The sequence below is a fragment of the Colletotrichum siamense genome, assembly GCF_013390195.1.
Source record: "Colletotrichum siamense strain Cg363 chromosome Unknown KSG_Cg363_contig10, whole genome shotgun sequence".
In the NCBI taxonomy this organism is placed as follows: domain Eukaryota; kingdom Fungi; phylum Ascomycota; class Sordariomycetes; order Glomerellales; family Glomerellaceae; genus Colletotrichum; species Colletotrichum siamense.
The window spans coordinates 2,928,703-2,948,170 of record NW_023501023.1 but is presented as its reverse complement, the minus strand read 5'-3'; the positions used below and the strand labels follow the sequence as shown (position 1 = coordinate 2,948,170).

The 19,468-nt window shown below is 53.6% G+C and overlaps 7 protein-coding genes across 7 annotated transcripts; 3 read left to right on the top strand and 4 right to left on the bottom strand.

The window, feature by feature from the left end:
* Positions 1-117: 117 nt before the first annotated feature.
* On the bottom strand, positions 118-1,902 carry CGCS363_v014676 (uncharacterized protein; the record flags this gene model as incomplete). The annotated part of the gene is made up of 1 exon (XM_036646525.1): positions 118-1,902. The coding sequence occupies one exon, from the start codon at positions 1,900-1,902 to the stop codon at positions 118-120; it is 1,785 nt and encodes a 594-aa protein (XP_036487915.1).
* A 1,327-nt stretch (positions 1,903-3,229) lies between these two features.
* On the top strand, positions 3,230-5,470 carry CGCS363_v014675 (uncharacterized protein; the record flags this gene model as incomplete). The annotated part of the gene is made up of 1 exon (XM_036646524.1): positions 3,230-5,470. One exon carries the CDS (start codon positions 3,230-3,232, stop codon positions 5,468-5,470), a length of 2,241 nt encoding a protein of 746 aa, XP_036488266.1.
* Positions 5,471-9,409: 3,939 nt separating this feature from the next.
* Positions 9,410-11,161, bottom strand: sdnE-0 (Cytochrome P450 monooxygenase sdnE; the record flags this gene model as incomplete). Its single annotated transcript, XM_036646523.1, has 3 exons — positions 9,410-9,846; positions 9,924-10,284; positions 10,346-11,161. 3 exons carry the CDS (start codon positions 11,159-11,161, stop codon positions 9,410-9,412), a joined length of 1,614 nt encoding a protein of 537 aa, XP_036487957.1.
* A 978-nt stretch (positions 11,162-12,139) lies between these two features.
* Positions 12,140-13,218, top strand: CGCS363_v014673 (putative oxidoreductase; the record flags this gene model as incomplete). Its single annotated transcript, XM_036646522.1, has 2 exons — positions 12,140-12,340; positions 12,397-13,218. The coding sequence occupies 2 exons, from the start codon at positions 12,140-12,142 to the stop codon at positions 13,216-13,218; spliced, it is 1,023 nt and encodes a 340-aa protein (XP_036487920.1).
* Positions 13,219-14,137: 919 nt separating this feature from the next.
* On the top strand, positions 14,138-15,064 carry EHMT1 (Histone-lysine N-methyltransferase EHMT1; the record flags this gene model as incomplete). The annotated part of the gene is made up of 1 exon (XM_036646521.1): positions 14,138-15,064. The coding sequence occupies one exon, from the start codon at positions 14,138-14,140 to the stop codon at positions 15,062-15,064; it is 927 nt and encodes a 308-aa protein (XP_036487919.1).
* A 422-nt stretch (positions 15,065-15,486) lies between these two features.
* ZEB1-2 (FAD-linked oxidoreductase ZEB1) lies at positions 15,487-17,300 on the bottom strand (the record flags this gene model as incomplete). The annotated part of the gene is made up of 2 exons (XM_036646520.1): positions 15,487-16,762; positions 16,852-17,300. The coding sequence occupies 2 exons, from the start codon at positions 17,298-17,300 to the stop codon at positions 15,487-15,489; spliced, it is 1,725 nt and encodes a 574-aa protein (XP_036487918.1).
* An 808-nt stretch (positions 17,301-18,108) lies between these two features.
* On the bottom strand, positions 18,109-19,064 carry Bref-TH (Thiohydrolase; the record flags this gene model as incomplete). Its single annotated transcript, XM_036646519.1, has 2 exons — positions 18,109-18,894; positions 18,957-19,064. The coding sequence occupies 2 exons, from the start codon at positions 19,062-19,064 to the stop codon at positions 18,109-18,111; spliced, it is 894 nt and encodes a 297-aa protein (XP_036487917.1).
* Between the last annotated feature and the right edge of the window lie 404 nt (positions 19,065-19,468).

The window sequence follows — 19,468 nt, the reverse complement described above, 5'->3', positions numbered from 1 at the left end:
GCAGACGACAAGACTATACAGCGGCTGGTGACGTGCGGAGATCGTATCTACGATAAGGTAGTAACAGAAATGAACAACTTTTATATACGCCGGATATAGTCTCATTACAATGGTCTACTACACAGCCTTCGACGCGCGGGACTTGTTGTCCCGATGCCTCTTTTCCTTGGCCGCCGTCTTGCGGCGCTTCATCCACGACTGGTTCAGGTTCCGCCTGTTCTCCCAGAACCACTTCTGGAACTCGCCGGGGGGCACGCCGCTGCCGGCGCCCTCGCCTTCCACGGCGTTCTGCTCGGCGTTGAGCGTGGCCTCGATCTCCTGCTGCGTCGCCTCGTCGTCCTCCTCCTCCTCGTCGGGCTCGTTGCCGATGGCCCAGAACGGCTTCGTGCGGCCGGGGAACGCGGTGTCTGGGGTGGGCGCGGCGCTCCTGACGTTGCGCCAGGCAAACTCCTCCTCGGTGAAGGGAGTCATGGGCATCTGCGGCATTGCGGGCACGGCGTCTTCTTCTTCAATGTCGTCGTTGTCGCCGCCGCCGAAGAAGCTGAAGGGCTGGGCTTCCTTGGCTGGTTGAGGGGTGGAATCACTGTCGGGCTTGGGACGCTTGTAGAGGGCTTCCAGAGGATGGACCTTGGCAGGGGTCGTGGGGGGTATCTTGATCGTCAAGCTGACGTTGGAGCCGGATGACCTGGGGCGAGAGGCGTCGGCAGCCTTGAGGGCGGCGAGCGGGCTGTCGACTACAGCTGGTGCCGCAATCTTGTCTGCATCCTCCATCTCATCATCAGAGTCCGAGCTGTCCTCATCAGATGAAGTCCCGCTACTGCTCGTGGTGTCGTCGTCGACAGGTTGAGCCGGGGGCTTTGACGCTTCGGGGGCTTTCTTTGCAGGTGTCACCGGTTTCGCCTTGGCTTCCTCCTCTTCCTCGTCCGAACTCTCGTCTGATGAAGTATCCTCCTCGGAGGAGGTGCCGCTGCTGCTTGTCGTGTCGTCCTGCGGGGGAGGGGTAGGGGCCTTGGCGGGCTTCTTCTTTTTCTTCGGGGCTTCAGACTCGGGAACAGGCGCAGTCGCGTTTTTCCTAATCTTCTCCGGCTCAATCACATTGCCCTCGGCGTCGACCCAGCCCTTGCCCTCGACAAATTCTGTCGTCAGCGCCTCCGCGGGGGCCGGCTTGGTAGCCTTGAGGAACGTAGGGAACTTGGTGGTCTTCTCGAACTCGTGGATGACGACCTCGCGGGACTTCTTCTTGCGCTTCTTCTTCTCCGGCTCCTCCTCGTCGCCGTCGGCGGCCGGTTTTGTGGACGGGAGTTTCGCGGGTAGCTTCGTCTTCAGCAGACACTCCTCCCTGTCGGTGTACTTGGAGCGCTCCTCGCGCTTCTTTGTCTTATCCTTCTTGTCCTTCTTCTCACCCTTTTCCTTCTTGCTCTTCTTCTCCCGGATCTTGGCCTCCTCCGGGACGGTCCATCCGCGCTTGACCTTGCGGTCACGCAGCTCGACGCCCTCGACAAGGTTGTGGTCGCGCTTTCGCTTCTTCTTGGTACCCTCCTCCTGCTCCTTGGACTTCTTCCTCTTCTTCTTGCCGGAGTCTTCCTCGCCGGGCACTGGGAGGTAGTTCTCCTCAGGGCGGGCCTTTTCTATCCTCATCTTGGTACCCTTCAGCACAGCGCCGTTCAGCCTCTTCTTGATCTTCTCGGCCTCGGCCTCGGGCAGCTCGACGTAACCGTAGCGCTTCTCGGGGAAGGTCTCGATGGTGTGGTAGGAGATGTTGCGGGCCTTCGGGAGGGTTGAGGAGGGGATGATGACCTTGACGAGGTCCTGGTCGAACGGGGTGATGTGCAATCGGGTGTAGTCGCTGCTGGTGTCGGAAGGGCCAGCAGGGTTATCGGAGGGAATCGCGGGGGGCGACATTAGGTATTAACGGTTTGTCGGCGGGGAGAAGTTGTGCAACAGACTCCAGACGCTTTGCTGTGAGCGTCGTCGGCCGTCGATCGTCAAAGAGAATGGTCTTGGAGCTAACAAAAAAAGAATAAGCTGAGCTCGACCAGACGGAAAACCCTTTGTTGCGCAGGGATTTTCATTGGTCGAGGCTCGTTTTTATCTTGGGCCGTGCGTAGCTGACAGCACTGTGCCACAGCACTGGCCGCCAGGTGCTGATTATGTCAGCGACGATTTTGGAAATCAGACCCACCGGATCGAGCAATTGAGTTTGGCTGAGAAAAGAACACGACGGTACAACAACACCACGCTTCATTGTCGACTTAGTATCTCGATGCCAGGCAAGTACTGAGCCTTCAATTGCAACTTGCGCTGTACCGAAGAAAAAAATTCCCGTGGTAGTTGCAAGCGAAAACCATTTTCTCCCCCTTACTTATTTGCAGGCTCTGCAGGTACAGGTGTCGACTGCCCCTTCCTTCTAGCCACAATGTCACCAAACGGGAGTTGCGATGGGAGTCGACTTCCCCCATCATCAATCAAAAGCAGCAAGTCCTGCCTCTTCATGTCTCGGCAGATTCTATCAGCAAGTGAAACTCTCCCTTGAATTCATCCTTCTGCATGAGGTGGACAAAGTCTGCCAGGTATCAAGCCTATATTTCCTCAGCCGACTTCCAGCCCAGGTTGAAGTACTATCCTTGTCTCCTTTGATCGACCGTCCAGACCTCGTCTAACAGCCTCTTTATCAAACGACTCTCGTCCAGAATTTCCTTATTGCATCAAAAGTATGCTGTCTTTTTGGTCCAATTCGGGTCAAAGCAAGGCCCAACCAGCCCAGCCGACCGCAGCCCCAGGCACCTCGGTCAACAAAAATGGCGCTGTCACCCATCATCTCCCTGGCGTCTTTGTCCCAAACTGCCAGGATGGTACTGTCATCTTTCCGACAACTAGGCGAAAGCCTTCTGGGAAGAAACGCACCGTCATTCCACCTCCGCCAACGTCCATCACCAACTGCACTTTGCTGAGCGACGGCGGCGTCGGTCATGTTGCTTGGGCACCGCCTGCAGCCCCTCCCATCCGTCGACCCTCCCGATGCATGAGCGTAGATGCTAATGGCAATGCCATTCCCCCAGACTACGTTCCCAAGGCCGTTGGGGAAACCCTCGACGTTGGAAATCTGGCGAATCCGGCAAAAGGTAAGCTTTCCAGAGTACTCCCTACTGTTGATGTCGCTGATGGGTCTCTCACAGGAATAAAAAACCCTGGGCTTCGGCCTCAAGAAGCATCCAAATCGTCATCAAACATGGCTCCCGGTCAGACTCCGCAGCCAAGTTCGACAAACAAACAGCCACGCAGCAAGTCAGCCGCCCTAAAGGTGCCATCATTCACAACCAACGGTGGAGGCTCCATCAGCAGCTCCAAGCGGCCAGGGTTGAAGGCGCGTGGCAAATCGCATATTTCCATGCATGACATTGTGCGCAAAGTACGGAACCACCTCTCAAGCAACTCCCGACGTCAGACGGGATCATCCGAAGCCTCCGCGCGACCTGCACCAATTGCACAAAAGACACCTGCCGACGATATCGAAACAGCTTCTGTATGCCGCCGTGGCTCCTGTCAGTACGTCTTGAACGACGGTGAAGTTCAAGATGTGGTCGAAATCGTTGTCCACGAGATGTGCAAGCACGGTGTTGGTCCCGTCGACAAAGATCAAGATACTGCTTTGCAGCCAGGCGAGGAAGTTCCGAGACAGGTTGTCCGCAAGCCCAGCTGTCTCATGAATGCCCTTGAACCACAAGTCTCCGACGTGGCGGAACCGGCGACCACCATAAGTCTGCCCGAAACCGCCTTCTTCGCCCGCAGTCAATCTGACGGTCAAATACGCGCCAGGGTCAGGTCATCTAAAGTATCCATGACCACCATCCTATCCAAAGACAATGTTACCGATATCCGATGGGCAGCCGATGAAACAAAGCCCGAGAACGAGTCTCAAGGAGACCCCAAAGATGGACCGAAAGAAAAGCCAGACGGCGAGTCATCCGCTGAGGCCGGCAGTGCAGCAAAGGCCAAAACCGAAGGTGATCAAGAACAGCCGAACGATAACAAAGCGGCAGCACAGAAAATAGAGAACACCGAGAATGATGAGGCTGGAGAGTTTTCAGGTACCCCCGAGACTCCCGCAGCTGGACCGCGACTTCACGAGATTTCTGACTGCGACATGGATGACTTGAGTGATTACGCCATCGACAATCAACCAACAACCAATCCTCCTCCTGCAGAAAATTCGACCACAAAGGATGTTGACACCAAGAGCTCAAACGCCATCAATCCGGAGCTCAATAAAAGCGGTACCGAGGCCAAAACGTCAGACGCTGTGGAACCCAAGCTGGACTCCAAAGAAGCATCGCCTGGAGCAGACCAAGCCGAGGAGTCCCCCTTGAAACAAAACGGTCTTGACGATGCTGAAGGTAGACGTCTGAAACAGGCGTCCAACCCCGATGATCCCACTTCCATGGAGGTTGATGTCACATCTACCGAGGCCGTTGATCCTGCCCCTGCCGGTCCTGATCCTAACAAACTCGACGCCAAAGCGGACGGCATGAAGGCTCCCGATGCTGATCAAGGGGACCCACAGCAATTGGACGTTTCGACATCAGATGATAAGCCGGCAGAATCCAAGACCTTGACATCGAGGTTTTTAGAGACGTTCCTGAAGTCATCAGATGACACTGCCGCCGATGGCGCCTCCGGAGATTCGAAGATCCCTAGGGAGGCGAGCCTGCAGAAGGAGAATAGCATATCATCCATTGATAATGGCCTCGATGATCAGCAGGATGTTACTTCATTTCATCCATTGGGTAAACGCCGTGGCACGCACGAATGGCAAAGCCCTCCGTATGGCGCTATTCCCGAAGAGCAAGAAACGGATGACATGTACCACCTTGGCGTCGATGCCAGACCGGGCGGTGCGGTGCCTGCGACTGACAGTAACGTTTCACGACCAGACCCGACAACGAGATATAACTTCAGCATGTTCAATCGGAGTGTATTTGGAGAAGGCACTCATGACGCCATATCGAAACCTGGTCGTCGAGTATCTGAAGCTTCCATAATGGCCGTAGGAGCTGCTGCTCCCCGCTCGGCGGACAAGGTCCTCTACAGGTCTCGCTCTGCTCATTTTGCGGATGTCTCCAATTCGGATCCTGGATTTCTACAGAAGCTAACTCGCAAGTTGAGCTCCGTCTTCCAGACTCCGCCCCAAACACCTGTCATGCGGGCGCCGGCTCCGTCCCTTGAAAGTACCGCAATTTCGAGGAAAGCTTCCGAGAGCCACATCCCAGGCGATCCGAGTGAAGGGGGCGAGGCAGATCCGGCGGGATACATATCTGAGCCCGAGCCCTCTTCCGTTTATCAGGCAATGACAGTGTCGAAGCCAGCAAAGGCCGAGGCGCAGCGTCGTAGTATCTGCTCAGAGGACAATGCGCCTCAGCGAATCGATGCTGTCACCAGTCTGAAGGGTTTGATGGGATCGGGTGGAAGATGAATGACAGACACGGACCTTGGCAACATGGCTGAGAATGAGTCTACTGGTCGTCGGATGAACCTAGTCGCTATTACTCCACTATCAAATAGTCGGTTACCTATGTGCCATGTCTCTTGTTTTATATGTGTGAAAACTGCTTGAGCTAATGCGGATGCTCGCTAACTACCCAGCACCTCTGGAGTCCCTTGGTCACAGATTTCCGACAGAGATGCAAAAGCTCATAAGGAACACTCCGTCGGACCAGTACTAGGCTGCTTCGGACACCCTTATTTGGATGGACATTAACAAAAGGCAGTCGTGGACTAGTTTGAATAGCTCGGAATGGAAGAAGAACAGCGGCCCATAATCGAATCGAGATTAACAGACCCATTGACAATTGTACCACAAGGACATGAGACTGCAATGTGTGCTAAATGGCGATAATTTCTCGAACGAATTGGAAGGCCATATTTGATAACGGAAAAAAAGAAATGGGAAAGAAAGACGTAAACTTTAGAAGGAAAATGATGTTTTTTGTTGAAAATCCAATTCAGATCAAGCACAGCTCGTTTCTCCCATTCGCCTCGTTCCTCTTGACCCTGACCCTGTATGTCAGCTTGCCATCGGCCCCGGATGTCCCTGCCATAATCATCTTCTCCACGGCCTCATCATTTTTATCAGTGCTCTTATCGATCAAGTCCTCCGTCTCAGAAGAAACAACCTGACTTGAAGAAGCCCATACGTTGCCCAGCCAACTAGCCTTCGTCCACCTCAGAAATAACACAGTTATGATCGTGAGGAGAATCAAATGGGCAGCTATCGTGACGGCCACGACGATGAAGCCAGTCCATTGTGTCGGTATGAGTTTATCGCTCGACATGATTATGACAGCCGATGACTCATTATTGAAATATGGAGAGTTTTCGTAGTATGTCATTTGTCGAAGAACTGTGAAAAGTGCTTGGAGGGCTTGGGACAAACTGTTGGTAGTTTTAATGATGTCCTGGAATAAAGCAGCATGTGCAAAATGCACGGCGTAGGGAGAGAATGCGCCTGGAAGTAGGATACCCCCTGCTAAAACCTCATATTTGTCAGAGGCTCCGTTCAAATTCACGTAATGCAGTCCACCAGCGACGCTATTGAAGAGCATCCAGTAGTTGAGGGTTTGCGAAGAATCTGTCATCTCGCTTGGTTTCATACCATCTCGAAGTTCCCAGCTCGACTTTGGATGCAAATCTAGTATGCCTCTCAAATGTGGAGAGGATCGGCTGTCGCCAAAGTTCATGTACTGATCCCGAATCAAGGCTGTGTCATACAGCGAATTGTCTCTATCCCAGGACAAACTCGGTTCAAACCCATTATGATCGCCGGACATGCTGACGTTTTGATAGACTCCCGGAAGGTTCGTAAAGCATGTGCTGATCGACACGCTGGCGTTGATGGAGCCGGATGGTGGGCGGAAATGTACCCAGGTCCCTTCCTCGGATACCGTCCAATTCAATTGCTTAGCGGAGGCCGAACCTTCCTGGTCTCCAGTGCCCCCATTGGTTCTCAGATATCTGCGCCAATCTTCGATCTGCCCTGTGGTGTTGAAAATAAGAAAAGTACTGGTCTTGTGATTTGGGACAGGAAGTACTGTTGACAGAAGCTGAGGCACCTCTACATACTGACTGGCTTTGGTCGAAGGTCCGCCTCCAGCTGAACAAATCGATATTGGCCAATATTTAGCCTCTTCAGCGGCTTTGGGTGCGGAAGCTATGCATTTGAATGGCCGGCCCTCCCATAGCGGCCAGTAGTCGGGGTTGAATAGTGCGGTTGATCTGGGAATCCTGAAGGTGCCTCCGATAGTCAGATCATCAAACCGATTAGCCAGGACGCTTGCTCTCGCATCAAGATTTTGCACCATTGCCGAAAACACAATGTCCATGTCGGGAAGCTTCGGCCGTGTGCACACCACCCTCGAGTCGAACACGACACTAGGGCCTTCATACCTTCGCAAATTCGTGCGATCAACAACACTAGCGAATGGCAGAATTGCTCGCAGCGCTGTTCCCGAGTCTTCGAATATATCTACATCAACATCTGGGACAGAAGCATTCTTATGCTCGGCAAAACGGAAATAAGTATTGGGCTGAGAATTCCAGATTTTTGATCCTTTGAGGGTGCCAACTCCAGAGCTATCACTAAGGTCGGTGACAATGCCGATGCCAATCCCTTCTTCCGGTTGGCTACTGCCGTAAATCGATATAATAGTCCTTTGGGGTGCAGTGATGTTGGTGTTCTTGAAATCGATCAGAAGTGCCGTTGACGTGAAGTTTGAGGCTCCGGTCAGAAAGATTGCAAGGCCGATAGCAACTGCAAAGGGCGTCGTCAATGTTTTCCTCGATGCCAGATTATACGGAGATGTGGACACAGCCCTGAGCATTGAAATGAGAGGGACCGAGATCATAGGTACGCCAGTTCTTTCGATCAGAAGGGAGGCAATCATGCCAGTGAGTATGCCCATATGAAATCCAAGACAGACACGAATGACAGCGGCTGTGACAGTCACCGTCACCGACGTCCAATCCCCATGGATTATGAGATCCCACAGTTGACCATTGTCAATGTGTCCAGCTTGAGCGCGCATCGATGATCGCCAGATGTGGGCAAGCAGAGCTATGCCCATTACAATGCCGATTGTTCCCAGGACTAGAACGCAAATGGCGAATACGCCGAGTGCGTTCCATCGAGCTGGGAACGAGACATTTGTTGGCATCTCTTTTGTAGACCCATCTTCGTTCAACAGAGATGTTTCGGCATGAGCCTCCAACTGATTAGGTACATGCTCCGTGACGTCCTGTTGCTGAAGTGTTTCATGCGGGCTCTGTAATGCTTACTGGCGTGGACTAACAGGTGCCGATGGTGAGTTTTCATTGTGCGGGTGGGTTTCTTCAACCGGAAAAGTCCGGGAAGAAACCTCGAGATTGCTGCTGTCGGATTCCCGGCTGCGGGGACGTTGCGGTGGTACTAAAGGGTCCATGTTGAGTGCAGAAACGATTGTGTTGAAGGTAATAAGAGTAGGGTGGGAACGAAGATAATAGCAGAAGGTAAATTTCTGCAGACTCACATTGTGTTTGAAGACAGAGAAAGCCGTCTGCCAAGCGAGGCGGGGTTTGCTCTTGGCAAGAAGCTGAAATGTTGTGTAACCAGCGAGCATCAGAAGGGTGTTAGTGATTGGTATCGCTAGAAATGCCAAGTCTCATGCTGAGTTATTTCAAGATCACAGAACTTGCTTTTTCTAGCCTGACCCAGCCCCCAACAGACGCAAGCACGCCGTCGCGAAACGTCGGCAATAGTGAAAGATCCAACGCTATCAGTCGTCTGGGAATCATAAAACCTTTTTGACTCCATCGGAGGGAGAGCTTGTTCTAAGCCCAAGGGACAAAGCGGCTACTAAATGACATTGAAAGAGTGCTTCCCAAGGGTATGCCCACCATGTCTGCTGGAGCTCTGCTCACACCTTCGCTCAGCCAATACCGGATACGTCGACAGAAGGCCCCTTGCAAATCAACTTGTGCGGCACGTTCTCAAATGTAACAACACGCAGCTTTGACATACGGCTGTGTTCCCACATGGACGCCTAGGTAATGAAAAGGCCGCAAGTCCAGTAATCATGTCGAGACGACAGAATAAGGGGGTTTATTTTTTAATGCTCATGCTGGATTACTATGATCTATCCACAAGATGAATATTCAGACCATTAACTTGAATCGACTACCTCTCATCTGTCTTATACTCTTTCTGCATCATCGCAACATTAGTCGATCTTATGATTCCTTTGATATTTGTTGATGGATGATGTCTATGTCTACTCGTCCTCAATTACAAGAATGTAATTGTGCAACATAATAGGTACCTAGGTTTGCCACGCCTACCCCGCCTCAGCCCAACTTCAACCATACACCCATTCAAAACCATCTAGCTATCTACTAACACCCGAATACCCTTAGTATTTGGCCATGGAGACAGAATCGTGTTCTCTGCATAGAACGCGACGTCGCGTACCGAGGTATCAACCAGTCGCAGCTTATGTCTACGGATGAGGGTAGCAAATCCGATATACAGTTCCGAGTACGCCAGGTTCAATCCAAGACACATCCGCGTACCCCGCCCGAAGACGGTTAAATAATGAGTGAGCGGATGAATGCCATCAGGCCCCCGGGGGTCACCGAGCCAGCGGTCCGGCCGGAAGACGGTCGGGTCTGGGAATACGGTCTCGTTCATGAGCATGTGGTATTGATCCATGCTGACGGCGACATTGGCCGGGATGATGGTGCCTTTGTAAACCCAAGGGTTTGTCGGGTTGCGGTTGATGCGGACTAAGCGTTCAATGACGCCCATTCCCATTCTTAGAGCTGGAGATGAATTAGCATGACTAGATAACTTCTGATCGAAGATAAGAGCCAGAGACAGGGTCTGCGGGTGTACATACTTTCTTTGACAATTGCGGTAAGATATGGTAGTGTTTCCAATGTCGCCCACGGGGGAATCTGATTCGCATCGGGTATCGCGCTTTTCAGCTCATTTTCCAATCTAGCACAGACCTCGGCATCGTGCAAGATGTAGAAGCTGCCCAAAGCTAGCGTCCAGGCAGTGGTCTCGAGTCCGGCACCAATAAGTGATTCGGCCTCGTGCTGCATGCGTTTATGTTCGAGTTCCTCACTGGGGAGGCTGGAGGCTAGCATCTCATGGAAAACAGTTGCGTGACCGGTCTGCCCTAGCCGCGGCTTCTCATTGACGCCCCCGGTAGCTTGATGGCTAGCGCGGATGGTGGCAGTTTGTCGGGACATTTCCTGATGTATCAAGTTCAGTACAATGTGGGTTTGATCCATGCAAAGAGCTCGTGAAGCTTACCTCCCGGTACGCGATGATGGGCTCAAACGGCGGAAACAAACGTTTCGCCAGCCAATACGGCAGACTATCAGTTGCCGCCCCCAAGATTGGCAGGTAGCGAGTGACATGGGACCAGTTAGTGACCCGCGTGATGGCTCCCGTGAAAGGGGCGCGAAACTCAGGGGACAAATGTAGGTCCAATGGTGAACCAAAGACGAGGTCCATGATGTTGTCGGCGGCGAAGCAACGCCAGACGTCGTGGAGATTCAGCACACGCCCAGTACCAGCATATTCAGTAGTCAGACGGCGTGAGATAGTATTCATCAACGCCTGGATGTCGCCCGTCTGCTCGCGTACCTTGGACTTTGCGAAGAAGGGGCTGATGGCTGCGCGGCGTATCTTGTGTAGCTCATGGCGGGCTGTGCTGAACGTTGCGCCTGGGATCCCGAAGCGGTTCTCGAGCCGCTTGAGCTTATCATATGGTTTGCTCGTCGGATACAACGTATCGAAGAAGTCAGGATCGTCGATGTGCAGTTCATCAGGGTTAATGCGCACAATAGGTCCGTACTTCTCGTGCATGCGTTTTATAGCGAACGGAAACTGTCCACCACCCTTGGGGACCAGGTCGAAGTATGCTTCATACAAACCTGTCAGGGCGGCCAGCTTCGGGCCGGGGAACTTGGCGATGGGGCTGAAGTAGAGTCTGTAGATGCTGACCCAAGTGATGTAGCTAAGTCCTAGCACGAGAACCGTCACTGAAGCTGTCGAGATGAGATCTAACCCAGGCTCAAACACATTGGCCAAGGGCCTTCGAGCCGAGTCGTTGAAAGCCTCCATCAAATCTTTGTTTATGCTTCTGATGGGGGTGCCAAGGTAGTAAAAAGCTGTGAGGTAGCAACCAGTAAATCGTGATAGCGTTTTCACAATGACGATACTCTGGATAACAGTCTATATTAGCACGACGACAAGACGCCACGCAGGCCTAGGCGTTTCCCAATAATTGTACCTGATCACCAGATTCAGCATTACTATCAACCATTAAAGATACACCCAAGTAAGTCAGACTAAGCCCTATCATTACCAAGTCATCAATTCACCCTCTGGACTAATGTGTTCTTTGCCTTTTAGCATGTCCGGTCATGCCTACATAATACATCTGGCGATTGATCCTCTCTTTCCAGCCGATCAAGGTCTAGTACGCATGACGGCATGTAATCGTGCAGCGCTGAGGCACAAGTTCGCGCTTGTAAGACACACCCCCACGCATCATGCTGACTTAATAGAGGCCAGACCTTGAATGCCTTGTAAATACAGGGATTCCATGCTTACGACCTGCATTGAGCAACTAGCCACCGTCCCGTCCCGTGCCTCCAGCCTGCATATGTGAGCAGCGGGCGCCACAGCCGTTTACCCGGCTGAATACGAAAGGCCCGAAGAAGCCATCCCGTAAATCCTCCAGTCACACAGCGTCTGCTGTACTCTCTGTCGATGTACGCAATCAGGCTTAGCTGCATCGTGCTTACCGAGCTGCAAGGTCCTTACGATACAGCCGTTGGGAATCTGATCCCTACATATCAACGCCCGCCATGTCTCTCTTTTATTTGCGCTTGCTTAGAAATTCCGAGGCGGATACAAAACTGGTGCGGATGCAAGAATGAATCTCCCCGAAGTACCTAAATCCTCCGCGTCCCTGACGCCGGAGTTCTCATCGTAACTCACTCGGTCTACTCGCTTTCTCATAATTACCTCACCAACAGGAACACCCCTCGCTTCTCTTCAGCAGCAGCATTCCGAGGCCACCAACGAAAAGCCGCCATGGCACCCTTTTCTAGTCTCCGCGCCACTCTCACGCAAATCTACCCGCCCAAGCCCACCTTTACCGAGGCTGATGTGCCCGCCAACTCGCAGCGTGGTCGAGTATTCATCGTGACGGGCGGCAATGCGGGTATCGGCTTAGAGTTGACCAAGATCCTCTATGCAGCGGGTGCTACTGTCTACATTGCATCGCGCTCTAAGGTAGGATGGTTACAGGCAAAACAAGTCAAGAGAATCGATCCGCTAATATGACGTAGGACAAGGTAGAAGCTGCGATCAAAGACATCACGACGAAATCCGGCAATTCCACAACGAGTGGCCAACTGAAGTTCCTGCATCTGGACTTGAACGACCTCACTATCGTCAAAGCTGCAGCCAAAACATTTGCTGAGCAAGAATCTCGCCTAGATGTGCTCTGGAACAACGCCGGCACAGGTGCCAACGCCGTCACCCCGGGGCAGCGCACCAAACAAGACCTTGAGCCGATGATTGGTTTCCACTGCGTCGCGACCTTGTTCTTCACGCATCTTCTCGTGCCGCAATTGCGCGCCGCAGCGAGCTCGTCCCCCGCCGGGCAGACGCGCGTCGTCTGGACGTCTAGCGGTCTCGCGGAGGCTGGCTCGCCACCGAACGGCCTCGACTGGGCCGTAATCGACAAGGGGACGAACAAGCCGATGCAGAACTACGGCGCGTCCAAGGCGGGGACGTGGTTTCTGAGTCGCGAGTTCGCGCGCAGGCACACCAAGCAGGACGGCATCGTGAGCGTGTGTCTGAACCCCGGATACCTAAAGACGGCGTCCTTTGACGGCACGCCGGCGCCGGTGATGATGATCATGAACGCGGTGATGTTGTCAGAGCCCCTCTACGGCGCGTACACTGAGCTGTTTGCTGGATTGTCGCCCGAGGTGACGCCCGAGAGCAGCGGGTCGTATATCATCCCCTGGGGTCGCATCCGCGCGAATGCGGCTACGCCGCGACAGGATTTAATAAAGGCAGGAGATACCAAAGAGGAAGGAGGCCTGGGGTATGGAGAGAGGCTCTGGGCTTGGAGCGAGGAGAAGTGGGCACCGTTTGCTTAGGAAAGGCGATGTCAGATATGCAAGGGAGCGGATACAGAGAGATACACGTGCTGCATTGGTTCGGTTAGCATTCGCACGCAATCTTGTAGGATTCAATGCAATCAGTTTGCGGCGCAGCTCTGACCAAACGGAGAAATTCCTCCATCTGGTGTGGATGACACGGAACGGGATTCCTCCTGGGATCCCGGAGAGGGCCGAGACCTCCAACAGGAAAGCCAGCTACGCCAATTTCCTGCAGAAGGAACACACCGTTAGTGGACCTATTGCATCTGGCCAACAGCCAAGACATCATCTATCTTGATAGTGCCCGCCAGGCAACAGCCAGCCAGCCACCAGCCCGCCATGAAGCGGCAGGAAGGCTTCCCTGTTAGCTACGCGGCGGCCCGTTGGATTCTTCATCTTCTATCTCCGAAGGCGTGGCGGCAAAGAGCATTCACGAAAGCTGTCTTCAAGACAGCATGTTTTAGTGCTCTGGAGAGATAGGAAGACTCAGCCTTACGGGCTGCCGTGCTCCCGAGCCAAAACCCCCACAATCGTTCTCACGTCAGCCTGCCAAGTCTTTTATTGTCGTACTGAATTGTCCGGAGACCGTGTGGAATTCCAAGACGACCCTTTCGGTGGCCAAGTATACTGAATTTAAGATCGCACTGCCAGGAATCAGGTGCCTCTTCGGATGATGCGGTTCCACGACGTTCCCGCCCGGAACACAATGCAACTCAACTTGCCATCTCCCACAACCATCAGCGAGCGCCGTCGGCTGCAGAACCGCAATGCGCAGCGCAGATTCCGCCGTATGTCTATCTGTGTCTCTACTTGCAGTATTCGTCACAGCATCACTAACTAGGTTGGGGTTTGCCATCCCCTTTGTGAAGAACGACGCGAGCAGCAGCAACAACAGCAGCAGCAGCAGAGTGCCACCATGGCAGCCAGTGGTGACCAGTTCTTGAACTCTGAGCCCATCCCATTACCTTTCGAACTACAACATGATCCGAGCGAGACGACTCCTTCCTATTTCGATGTCATCAAGTCCCAAGAGAACAGCTTCAGCTACGACTTGAATATCGAACATCTTCTTCAAAATAGCACAAATACATCGACAGCAGCGCGAACCACAACACAAGGGCTTGGTACCAGCGAGATTATATCCCCATCATATCAGTACTCTTCAGCATCACCCTCCTCTCGTTCCCCCTCACACGGTTCCACCTCGACCCCCCGGCAAAGCCCATTCGAACAATTCTCGCCGTCATCTTCATTGACACCCAGCGCGACGAACGACAACCATCACAGTATTGTACCTCACGGAACTAGAGGTTATCTTTCTCCATCATCAACTACGCCAACAATACCTCCGACTCCCCAGAAGCCCGCCTCCACATACGAGTACCTCGGCGTTCTTCATATCGCAGCCCAAAAAGGCCATGACCGCATAATCCAGATGCTGCTGAGCCATCATGGCATGGACTGCAACGCCCCGGACAGCGAGGGCCGCACGCCTTTGATGCACGCCGTGGTTGCCGGCCACGCGCCGGTGGTGCGTGCGCTTCTGACCGCCGGCGCCCGCTGCGACGCCGTCGATAACAAGCAACGCTCCGTGTTGCACCTAGCCGTGCTCCACCGGAGAGAGCCGGTGTTGCGGCTGTTGCTGGCGGAGATCGAACAGGGGGTTGTCGACGGGGTACATCCGATTGGGCCAGGGGAAGCTCGGTTGGCCTGTCTCTTGGATGCGTACGACGCGGACGGGAACACGCCGTTGCATCTGGCCGTGACGGAGGGGTTCGAGGCAGGGGTTGTCATGTTGGTTCGGAGCGGGTCCGATCTAGAGGTTGAGGCCAGAAGATGTTAGACATGATGGATCCATATACAAGACGAAGAGTCCAAGAACACCTAGAAAGATGATAGACAGCGTGTGTAAAATACGATAGATAGCGAAAGCGATGTTTAGTTTTGAATACACATTTTACTCAGTATAAATTGATGCAAACTTCGAACCCTTAACGGTCAAAATGTCCTGTGGCAGACTGAATGAAGTTTCTTAACACTAGTATATTGAACGCGAAGATGATGGCTAGTACTTGAAGGTCTGACAGCTCATCGTCAATTAAGCACCTCACCGAAGTTGATCGTGCCAAAACAAATTTCTAATAAGAAACTCAACTGACATAAATTGCTATGAATTGCTCCCCATTGCACGATGTTCAGCTTCAATAACGATGTTTACATATTATACAGGCCTCACGTATTACCATCAGAATCTAGCACCCTTAATCAAGTCCGACACAATCTTCCCTCTCCATCCGCAGCCCACACCTCGCTTCCCACAGCGGAGACTGCGTAAAACAAATCCTGGGGATCATACTTCTTCTTAATCGCCACCAGCTTCTGGTAGTTCTTCCCATAGAACTGGCCTTGCCAATCTCGCTGAGCGAAGTTGGCTTCGTTGAGATACGCCCCCGAGTTCGGCGTCACGGCCTCAATGGTCGGAAGCACACGATCGAGCAGCTCCTTCTGCCATCCAGGAACAGGATCCCACGACTGACCCCAGGCCCAGGCCGTCCCGACCAGGCAGTTGAGCGACGTGTCGCGCCACGCGGGCAGGACGGCGTTCTTGGCGATAGGGGGCACACCTTGGGCGGTGGTGGTGTTGATGGCGGTGCACGCCAGATAGAACGTGCCGCCAGTCGTAATGCTGCGCATGGCGGACATCACGCCGGTGAGGTTGGCGTTGAGGTTCGCGCGGGTGATGAGCCGGCCGCCCTGCGCAGCGACGAGAGAAGCGTCCTGGAGGACGGGCCACACGTTGGTGGCGAGGATGTCGTAGACATTGCTGGTGCCAAAGGTGTTCAGACCAAGCGACTGGGCGCTGAGGCCGTTCTGCTGAGACAACGCCGTCAGCATCGGCTGCATTAGAGTGTTCAGCTCCGTCTGGTTGTGACTGGGCGCAATCATGGCAATGATGTAGAAGGTGTTGTTCGTGACGGAGTATGTCACGTAGACGCCCTGGTCAAGGAGAGGAGGTAGCTGCGCATGAAATGTTGTCACCGCGTTCCAGTACGCGTCTTCTGTGTTGCCCGTGGACGCGATGCTGAAGGAGTAGGAGGCCGCGCCGGTCGGGGCATCGGGGAAGACCCTCGTCGTCATCGACACGACGACCCCGTACGTGCCGGGCCCGCCGCCGCTGAGAGCCCAGTACAGATCAGTGTTCTTCTCTGGAGTCGCGGTGAGGCGCTGGCCTGTGGCTGTGATGACCTCCCATTCGAGTACATTGTCAGCCCCGAGACCGTAGATCCCCGACAGAGATGAGTGCCCGCCGCCCTGTGTGTATCCGCCCACCAAGCCGACCGTCGGACAGGAGCCAGCAACCACGCGGTAGCCCCCGTTCTGGTGCGCGAAGGTGGCAGCCTCCCCGCCTTGGACGCCGGCGCCGAGCTTCACAGCTGGTCCCTTGTAGTAGCTACTCTTGTAGGCGGGGATGAACGTCTTGTCTTTCAGGTTGTGTGTCCATAGAGAAAGGGCTCCCTTGCCGGTGCCTTTGCCATTCTGACTGTTGTTTCACCGAGGCATGGTCAGCTCTACATAACCTGCGTGCCACGTATGGAGATAATCAGAGCTATCAAAGGGAGGGGAACATACTCGTGACCGGTGTTCTTGATTACAAGACGCACATTGTTCTGCTGCGCGAACTTCAGCCCAGAAATGATATCGCTGGGGCCCGTCACATTGATGGAGTAACTGGCATAGTTTCCGAGCTCGCAAGCGGATGACCGAGGTGTGAACGGGACGCAAGACTGGTTTTGGAACCATGGCGACAGGAACTCGGCAGGGTAAGGAATCTGCAAATTCGGCTGTCCCCACTGCTGTCGCAACGAGGTGCAGGTGTCATCGGAGTAGGTAGGATCATGACACGAGTGGGCGAGAGGGTTCGTGGCCAGGAGACGTCCTCCCACGGTTGCATTGAGACGGTTCCAAGCTGAGGAGCTGGGCCAACCAGGGTCCCCGGAAATGTAACGACATGCAGACGGTCGCGGGTAGGTCGCTGCAAGAGCGGTCGAAGCGAGGAGGAAGAGGAGAATGATCTTCATGGTTTCGGTGTTTCTGCAAGCCAAGAAGAGCGAGTCAGAGTTTCATTGGTGACTGGTCCGGGTTACAGGTAGCCTCAAGAAGCCCTACGAGGCAATTGCATGTTGTTTGCATCAAGCTCTTTATATGAAAGCTAACAGCTAGGAGCCTTGCTACGGCCCTTACACACTGATTTTCTATTTACGAAAGCTGAGATTGAATGGGGTCCTTTGCGCCGCTTCGCGTCCACGCGAGAAATCAATATTCTCGTAGGATTCATGGCATGACTTCAGAAGGGAGAGTCCAGATACCAGAGGTGTTGGACGCGAGCAGCCCCCAGCGCCGAGCCATCCGGATCCTGATTCCGAAGGGATGCTCGGTGTGTTCGTTATCAGGGTCCATAGGCACACCTATTGCCTGCTTATGTGCAGATAAGCATTTGTTGAGGCACGCAAAGAGCCACTCCTTGGTACGACTACCTTAACTAAGAAGGGTGTCCTTTCTCTAGCCGAGACTCACTAGTCTACGGCACGGAAGGACTTTTGATAAACGTGCCGATTGATAATGATGACCATTATGTCTTTCTCCAGCTTCCCACACACAAGGTGCTTCGCCCCGCGCCGGATTACCTGCATGTAAGCATGCAGCTAGGATAAGCACGCGTCAACTAGTCCGCGGACGCATGCCAAGTCGATTTCAGGAACGTGGAAGCGATCAAACAAAATTATTCCATTGGGTGCCATAATAACATAGTAATCAATCATTCGTGTGCCGCACATGATAACAGCCAAGAGGATTCTAGAACAGCAAAAGACACAAACATGATCCAGCTTAGGCTCCCAAAACCTCACGCAGGAAGGCAACTTGCGCATCCAGCACCCTTGCAAAGTCGTCGCCACTCAGCACATCCATGTGCCCCCTGTCCGGAACTACCAGGTGGCGCTTAGGCTCCTTCAACCGGTCGTAGATCTCGGTCCGCTGAAGCTCTGCGGGCGAGACCACGTCATGCTCCGGTGTGACCACCATAACCGGTGTTGGAGAAACGTAAGGAATCAGTCCCATCGGCTGAAAGGCAGCAATGTGGTAGTAGCTGCCCAGCGTCGTCTCCAACTCAAAGGTTGGCTGCAGCTCTTTCGCCCCCGCCATCATCTTGAAGCCGTTCACGTCGAAGCCCTTGCCGAAACCCGCCGGGTTCTCCCCCTCGGCCGTAAGCATGGGGATGTAAACGGGCTTGTTGCCTGCGGCGCGCGACTCGCGATCACGAAGCGCCTTTGCTAGCACTCGAGGCCACTTCTCAGGGGGGAAGTCCCAGATCGTCAGCGGGCACATGGCCACTACGGCTTTTGCGCGTTTGTCCAGCGAAGCCGCGATGAGGGCCAGCATGCCGCTGTACGAGAAGCCCCAGTAGGCGATGCGCGCCGGGTCAACCAGCGGGTGGCCTTTGAGGAATGTCAAGGCATCGTGGTAGTCCTCGACGTTTCGCGAGGGATGAATTTCGTTGCGTGGTGTACCGTCACTTAGCCCGATAGAGCGGGGATCGTAGATGAGGACGGTGAAATCGAATTTCTGGAAGTACTCGGCGACTTCCGCAACCATTGTCTCTTTGGTGAAATTAAACTACGGGAGGTTAGGGCTCTGTGTCTTCAAGTTTTGAACGTCCAAGGGATGAGAGGACGTACTCCGGGAGTCGCAATAATGGCTGCTCCTCGCTCTTTTGCTGGGTAGAGCCAGCCACGAAGGACGAGACCATCAATGGTTCTGAACTCGACGTCTTCGCGAGCAGCCATGGTGCAAGGTTGAGTGTTCACGAGAATTGAAGTGTAGTTTCCAAAAAAGGATATGACAGATAGTGATTCTCTGGGATTCTTTCTACTCCCTATAGATAGAAGGAATCCTTAAGATGACCACACGCGAGGGCTGTATTGACACGAAGGGGAGCCAAGGTCTCTTCAGTCTCATTATCTCCATCTCAACAACAACACAACCCTCATGTTCCACGCCTGCATGATACGTAACCGGCATATCGGTAAGCAGTGATGCTTCTGCGAGCCCTGAAGTGAGAGGCAGGAGCAAGTCATTCGTACCGTCACCAATTGGATTCCATGGATAACCACAGTCGAGTGGCGTCTCATGCCCATGGACGCTCCTTGATCTCATAATCATTGAACGTCTCCGCTTCACATGTAATCTC